The 8,371-nt window shown below is 43.5% G+C and overlaps 1 protein-coding gene across 2 annotated transcripts in view; it reads left to right on the top strand.

Annotated features, from left to right (window-relative positions):
* Positions 1 to 5,403: 5,403 nt before the first annotated feature.
* FMN1 (formin 1) overlaps positions 5,404 to 8,371 on the top strand; it is a 391,346-nt gene continuing 388,378 nt past the window's right edge. For both annotated transcript variants that reach the window (XM_047075353.1, XM_047075352.1), the window contains exon 1: positions 5,404 to 7,258. In XM_047075353.1, coding sequence (XP_046931309.1) covers positions 5,404 to 7,258 — 1,855 coding nt within the window. The remainder of the gene's footprint in view (positions 7,259 to 8,371) is intronic.

Here is an 8,371-nt window from a genome sequence, read left to right as displayed (position 1 = left end):
ATAGGCAGGCACTAACTTTTCCAAAATCACACACAAGAGGCAGAATTCAAAGCTACCCAGGCCTGGATGAGCAATAGGAGAGAGTTGTAATTCATACCCAGAGACGGTAGCTGTACCTGGAGGAAGGCTACCCAAGAGGAACTGCGGTCTTCAGTAGAGGCTGTACTAGGAGGGAGGGAGCCAGGGAATAAATACGAACTTTCTTCCATTCTGCATTTCCATCTGCTGCTGGTATTTCCTGATGTCTAAACCCAGTAGAAGCCAGAGTGCCAGGGAGCTTGTTGGGTCAGTCTCTTGGAGTTTAGAGTGGTGTGTAGAAGGGTATAGCCTGAATCTGAATGGACAGATGGATAATTTCCAGTTTAATAATGGAACTTACAGATAATCTATCTTATCAGTATTGGGCTCAGATGGAATCATAGGGCATTACTTTGCCAATGGCTAAGTAAATAAAGCTTTGCATTGGCCTTCTAGGGCCAGAATCAATTATGAAGCTGACAGTAAGCAGACAGGATGGCTGCAGCTAATTCTTGGATCTTATTTTAGGCATTCGTGAAATATGTTATGAGCGGTGAATAGCATCTACTAAAAAGACAATAATTTCCCATTATGATGGGGTACCACAGATATTTCCATTTGGGGTAGAGTGAAATCATGTACTTGCTTATTGGAAAAAGACTCAGGGAAGAAATCTCCACAGCGGTGTTGTCTTGGAGAGACTGTCAGCCTGGAGTTTGCCAGAGGAAATGGAAGGCATGAAGGGTCCCCAGGAAACAAAGTGCTTTTACACTGAGCATAACCAGAGAAGGTTACTTTGTAGGCCAAATTAAGATGTATAATTTAGTGTGTGGAGCCTGCAGAGCTGCTGTATTTTAGTCAAAGCAGAGCGAGCCAATGCTGCTTGAAATAGTCCTGTGAACTCAGCATGGAATTATAGTGCTGGTGTATCTAACCACACTCCACATTGCTTTCCTTGTTATTTTGCTTTTTTTTTCTTCCAAGACATATAGTTGGGTTTTTTTTCCCCCTGGTTTCTCAGATGGAAAATATGTGTGATGATTCAGCACGGTCCTCTGATTTGCTAATGGGTTATTGCACAGAAGTGTTTGCCCTGCTCTGAAGCCTGCCTTTGCCATGGTGCCTGGGAGAGTGCTGAGGTTGAAGCTCCTTTACTCAGGGTATACTTTCTTTTTCTTCAAAGAGGAGTTTTGTGGTTTCTCGGCTAGCTAGTCGGTGTCACCAGATAATATTTTGACTTAGAGACTAAATGTCTCATTTCACAAAGGAAAGAAGAAAATACTTGAGGGGTATTTATCCACATACAGACACTGTCAGGGATGCTAAGCTGATGGCTGAATCCTGACAGTCTTTTCTTTGGTTGAGAGATCCTGGGAAAAAGTGTGGACAGTTATTCTGTGCTCCAGAGACAGCCCTGTAAATGTTCATTAACGATAGTGGAGGATGTGCATAACAATCTTGATAAAAGTAATTTCAGGGGCACCTGGGTGGCTCAGTCGGTTAAGCATCCGACTTGGGCTCAGGTCATGATCTCGCGGTCCGTGAGTTCAAGCCCCGCGTCAGGCTCTGTGCTGACAGCTCAGAGCCTGGAGCCTGTTTCGGATTCTGTGTCTCCCTCTCTCTCTCTCTGACCCTCCCCCATTCATGCTCTGTCTCTCTCTGTATCAAAAATAAATAAAACGTTAAAAAAAATTAAAAAAAATAATTTCAAACTGCAGAAGAGAATGGGGAAATAAGAGTGTCTGAAAATGTGTGTATTCTTTGCAATAATCTATCTTAAATTATTTGGATTTTGGATATCCAAAATTGTAGCAAAGCTAATTCTGAAATTCACTTTCTAATATGAAATAATCTTTTTTTTTCTTCCGTAAATTTCCTCTAAGATGCCCTGTGGATGCTAAATTCAGGCAAGTTAGATTGTCTTTGTGCCACTGATACATCAATACCTGTGCTCTTGTGCATTCACAGGAGAACCTTGTCCTTTTCAAGCAACTCCACTTTATAATTAAAACAATTCACTTCTCAATCCCTACCTTTCATTGCAGAAATGTCTTTTGTTTCATTTTTTTTGTTAAATGGTAAGGCCTAGAGAGAGAGGTACTACGAGTACCACCCCTATTTGCTTACATGATCATTGGAAACTCAGAAATTATGAACCGATAGCATGAAGAAGCCCCCTTGCACCTGGATTTGGACCCACAGAACCTGGTAGAAGAGTATTTTATCTTGGAAACAGGGTACAACTTTACAACATTGTTTTAAAGTTTAGAATTCCAAGAATGGGATGCTTTTCTTTTATAGTTGGTAGGGACTTACTTTGCTATGTATCCTGCCATAAGCCACATGACCAATGTTGCGATCTACAACCCCAAAGTCACTCCTTTTATCTTCTACACTGTATCACCTGATCTTTAGTTGAACGGTTCATCATAGTACAACACCATGGCTATGACTTTCACTGTTTTTGCCCTTTCCTCTGCAAAAGAAAATGTAGCAATAGAGGGAAAATGCAACAGGTCTTTAAGAAGAGATGATAGGTGAGAATGAAGCGAAGAATTTAAAGGTGTAACTGGGTATGTGACTCCTGTTATTGCAGGGAAGGGAGGAAGAAAGGCTTGCTTATATTATGGAAGCTGTCTGGTGTAATCTAACACTAGTGTCTGAGACATGGGTTCTGGTCTCAGTTTGGCAACACTGATTGAAAGATGTTAGAGCTAGGGTTTACAGACCTATAATAAAAGCATAGTAAGAAGTTAAATCACTGAATCTTAATTTCTGTAGCTACAAAATATGGAGAATTATCTTACTACCCAATCTTTTTCAGCTTTGCGTAGTCTTGTTTCCCTCCATTTAGCCCTTAAATAGCTGTGTTTCCAGTACTGTGTTCTACAACCTTTGTTTTTGTTTTGTTTGTTTTTGTTTTTGTTTTGTTCTGTCTAAAACTGTGTAGTTTTCTTGAGTAAACTTCATCCAAGCCAGTGACCTTAAGTGCATACCATACAGGTTATGACAATCTTTGTTTTTTAATTTATTTTTTATTAAGTTCTTTAAAGTTTATTTATTTTGAGACAGAGACAGCATAGTGGGGGAGGGGCAGAGATAGAGGGGGAGAGAGAGAGAATCTCAAGCAGGCTCCACACTGTCAGCACAGAGCCTGATGCGGGGCTTGAACTCATGAAACCATGAGATCATGACCTGAGCCGAAACTGAGAGTCAGACACTCAACTGACTGAGCCACCCAGGCACCCTGACAATCTTTTGTTTTTCAGTGGTGTGTGTAGACCATTTACATTTAATGTTAATTGTTGATACATTTAGATTTAGGTTTACCCAGGCACCCTGACAATCTTTTTTTTTTTTAATGGTGTGTGTAGACCATTGACATTTAATGTTAATTGTTGATATGTTTAAATTTAGGTTTACCATTTTATGATTTACTTATGTTTGTTGCCTCTTTTTTGGTTCCTGTCTTTTTTTTCCCCTTTCTTGTTTTCTTTTGAGTTATTTGAATGTTTTTTTGTTATTCCATTTTAATATATCAATTGTATTTTTCATTATATCTCTTTTAGTGGTTGCTCTAGGGACTAAATATGCATGCCTAACTCTTCACAGTGTAGTCAGAATTAAATTACCATTATACTTTACCGCATCTCCTTAATTTTGTAGCTGTCTTGTGTATTATATGTACCTATATTGCAACCCCACTGAAAATGTAATATTTTTTGTTTTCAACTGTTAAACATCGTTTAAAGAACTCAAGAGAGGAATCATACTATATTTACACAGATATTACTATTTCTGTTGCCTTTTCTTGTTTCTTGATGTTACAAGTTTCTTACTTTTTTCATTCTCTCTGAAAAGCTTCCTTTAGCAATTCTTTTAGAGCAGGTCTGCTGGCAACTAACTCTATCTTCGTCTGAGAATGTCTTTATTTCACTATCATTTTTGAGGACTATTTTAGCTGTATATAAAATTCTGGCTTAACACATCTTTTCTTTTAGCACTTTGAAATGGTGTTCCACTTTCCCTTTCTCTGAGTACTCTCAGTCCTCCTGGCACTTGTGGGTTGACCAGATGTGTGCATTTTTTTTAACCTTCATTTTTATCACTCTTTATCTGTCTTCCTCAAGGAGGTTCTGTTACAAAACTCTTTTCTCCTTTCTCTCTTCTGACACTCAAAATGTACTTTTCTTTAGTTTTTTCTTATTTAGAACTAGTTATAAAGTATCTGAGGAAAATAATTCCCAAAGGATATCAATGATGAATAAGTGGTTACTGTGTTACCCTTTCCCAGGGGGAATGTCGTTTAGCCACAGAAGTCTTAAAGACTAGGAAATGCTTGTTTTGTTGTATTACAACGTGAAGTGTTGTAATACAGAATTCTAAGCTCCATATTTCTTGGTCTGGGGGGAGAGGAGGACGTTAGCCACAAAGACATTCCTGGTATTCCTCAGATCTCAGGAGAGAACAGCCACCTTCACTGCTTATGTGACTTTTCAGCTCCTTTTTTTGGTAAAGACATGGAAAGTCCATACAAGGCCAGCAGTAGCATATAGATATTTGCTTTTCCTCTGTCCTTCCATTTGGCCTTAAATGGGCAAGAAGTTGGGAAAATGACAAACAGTCTTTATTAAGACCCCTGAATTAATTAAATTTCAAACTTAAAAATTTTCACTTTTAACTGTTTTGACAAAGATATGTGAGTTGTATTCAGGAAAGACTCCAAATTTGTGGCCTAATACCTTTACCTTATACTGCTTTAAGTGAAATAGATAATTAATCTCAAATGTTAACAAGTACTTTTTGGAGATAAAAAAGCTTGACTCATTTTTGCAAATATTGCAAACACAAGTTCTTAAAATGTCTATGTTTTCTAAGGATCTCAAAGTCCCTTTTCTGTGGGATTTCTGGGAGGTCTATTAGCTGTGTTTAATAGAAAAACACAAACTGAAGCCTAGAGAAGTTGACAGACCTGCTCTAGGGTATATTGTGATTTCCCTTGTGGGGAAAAGGAACTTTTGTCTTAGGGCTGAAATTAGAGCGCTCTCCCAACCCTCGGCTGTAGAAAAACTCTGGTCCAGGGTGGGATGGGAGTGGGGAAGAGGTTGCAGTCAGCTTTCTGGCTGGTGTGAGTTGAGTTGGTTGAGGCCAGCCAGAGAGGAAGGGTAGGTCATGACTATGCTTTGATTGATGTTGGCTTGTGATTTATGCAGTCTGTTACACAAGCTGCTTTCTTCCCCTGTTCTTCTACCAGGCAGTCTTGTTGCTGGAGATGATTGTCAGCTGCTTTCCCTGCCTAGCCACCATCACATGCCCTACCACCGGAGCCTGGGAAGCCTGACCACAGACCAGCATCTCCAAGGCATGAATAATTAGGTAGGCATAATGGAAGGCACTCACTGCACCCTCCAATTGCGTAAGCCCATTACTGAAGTCTGCTACATCAGCTTCTATCTTCCAAGGGGGGAAGTCAGAGGATTTTCATACAAGGGCACTGTAACTCTAGACAGATCCAATAAAGGGTTTCATAACTGCTACCAAGTCAGGGAGGGGTCAGACGTCATCAGCCTCAGCCTGCAGCCGAATGAACATCCAGGCGACATATTTTTCAAGCAAACTCCCACAAAAGACATTTTAACTGAGCTGTACAAACTCACAGCAGAGAGGGAGAGACTTCTGGCCAATCTGCTGAGCTCAGACCACATCCTGGGGATTACGATGGGGAGCCAGGAGGGGAAACTACCGGAGCTGTCCGTGAGCCTGGCCCCTGAGGACGACTGTTTCCAGAGTGCTGGTGACTGGCCGGGTGAGCCCCCCGTGGGCTGTCTCAATAAGAGGAGCGCCCATGGGAACAAAAAGCCCCGGAGGTTTGGTGGAAGGAGAGGAAGCTTTCAGGTGCTTCCACAGAAGAGGACAAGAAGAAAAGGGCGTGGGGGCCAGGAATCGGCTCCTCAGATGGGGAAGGACCAAATCTGTTCCAGTAACTCCCTTCCTATTTCTCGAACAAGGCGTAATCTTTGGCTTCTAGAGGAGAAAGGCAACTTGCTCCCAAGTGGGGCGTTCACGTCTTCCGTACAGTGGAGAGGGAGCTGTCCCCCAGAGATCCCCGGTGCACTGGATGCCAGTGGGAGCTTCAGGAAGACTTCTGAGGGCACTGGGTTTGGAAGAGGAGGGCTGCCCCCTGACTGCAGCTCCACAGAGCCAGGAGACGATAGTGGTGCTAGAGTGCCAAAGAGGGGCCCACGCAGGCTGGCGCACCAGCAAACAGATTTGTCTGAACGTCGTGAGGACCCTGAGCAACATCCAGAGGCAGAAAAGGGCCGGAGGGAGAAGTCTGGTGAGCATACATGCGGGAAGAAGCCTGTTTCCAAAGTGGTGGCCAAAGTCCAGGACCTGTCCACTCAGGTGCAAAGAGTAGTTAAAACACATCTTGAGAGTGAGGAAAGCGTTGCCATTTGCCCGGCAGCCCAAGCTGAGTTTATACCCAGAGCAGACTTGTTCACCCTCCCTGGAGCCGAGGCCGGGACTCAGGGTTGCAGGTGGCCGGGCACGGAGCAGCACGGAGACAGGTCATTGCAGGCATCGGACAGGGAACGTATCCCAGCCAGCGCCGAGGGGGCTGTGAACAAGGTCCTGCTGAAGGTGATAGAGAGTGAGAAGGTAGATGAAGCCACCGAGGGGAAAAGGCTGGGCTTCCCCCTCAGCACGCCAGCCACCCACACCCTCCCAGAAACCAGAAGCAAGAGGAAAGCTGGGATGCCTCTGAAGGGTCACAAAACCTTGTTTCTGGATCCGCCCCCCAGTGTAGGCCCTGACTGGTCACAACCCGGAGGCGATGAGAAGAGACCGTCCCCCCCAGCCCTGGCAGCCCTCAGCATGCCGCTGAATAATTCATCCTCTCAGTCCTGTGCATACACACGGATGTCACCTGTTCCCTCGCCTCCTTCTCCAAGGCTTCCCAGCCCTCGGCAGCATCACAGGGTCCTCCAGCTCCCTCCGCTGCCTGGTGAGAGGGAAGCGGCTCCCGATGACTCTCCTGGCAGAAAGAGCAGTACTTTCTCTGGGTCCTCCTCTGCTGACACCTTGGAGCCACCAACCTCTGCAAAGGTCACGGAGACCAAAGGAGCCAGCTCGACCTCCCTTGGAGCAGGCCAACCTCGCTTGGCGTCTGGGGAACCTTTGGAAAAGAGCTTGGGGCCCGGAAAGACCACAGCTCGGCCCCAGTACCAGTCACCTCCAGGTAAGTCCCCGTGTGAGATACTTTGCATCTGTTCTTGGGCAGCTCACAAACTGTAATCTGCTCATGCTCTTTAGAGCCTGGCTACTTAACCAGGTCTGTGAGTTCATGTTGAGGCAAGAGAAGCGGGAGTGACCTAGGAGAGTGTGGAGATGGTGTAGATGGTGCTGACTTACAGGGTCAGGGGTCTAAGTGGCTCTTAGGAGCAATACTTTGTAAACATTTTTAAAAAATACTTTATTTTGGCATATTCTAAAGCTGCCTCCATGGTTGCTTACCTCAGGACTCTCAAAGGAAACAGGGACTAGCAGAAAGAAGTAGCGACTTGTCTCTGCCTTTGATGCCTCCGCTGGGTAATTGGCCCCTTGACCTAAATTCTGCTGTTCATGCTGCTGGAGTAGCTCGGGTTTGTTGGGATTCCCTAAGCAGAAGGGGGAAAGCGCGACGTGTCTGTTGTTACAGGTTTTTCGTTTTTGTTTTTTAATAATCAGTTTTATAAGCACCATTACTTTATGACAAAGACTTTCTTTTTGTACTAGAAGAGGGATGAATTCAGTCTCTCTTGTTGAAGAAACTTGGTTCTGATTTTCTTTCTTTGTTTCCTTTAACTCTTCATTTCCCAAATGTGTATGAAGTAATGTGTATTCTATTTTACTTATGGCCTATTTTACTGTTATTTTTTACTTGTGGGTCCTAAAGAGCTAATCTGGCTTATGTGTTTAATGTGATTTAAAATTTTACATGAAAATAATTTTAAGGGTTCTATAAAGCAGATTCAGTAAGACCGAAAAAGACAGTGTATAAAAAGCGCCTCTCCAGTATTCCTTACATTTATTTGTCCAGGCCAACGTGGCCAGGGGCTCAGGGTTTCATATGCCGCTGTGCAGGTGACGGAGTCTTTTCGAGGGGGGGTCCTCCCACAGCATGTGGTCATTGCTTTGTCCGGGGAATGGGTCGTAATACGATATATGGTCTCTTCGAGGTTAGAGAAAACCTCATGCACAATTTTTGAGATAAAAATGTCCATCTAGGAAAGAGGAATTTCAACAGCTTTCTGTTTGTCTGACTCTTGACATTTTAAAAATTTCTCTAAGTCATTGATCCAGGCGTGGTTCT

The sequence above is a fragment of the Lynx rufus genome, unplaced genomic scaffold (genome assembly GCF_022079265.1).
Source record: "Lynx rufus isolate CCGP_SWC_20201006 ecotype Redwood Valley unplaced genomic scaffold, mLynRuf1.p SCAF_13, whole genome shotgun sequence".
Taxonomy (NCBI): Eukaryota; Metazoa; Chordata; class Mammalia; order Carnivora; family Felidae; genus Lynx; species Lynx rufus.
This window is presented reverse-complemented; position numbering and strand designations above follow the sequence as displayed.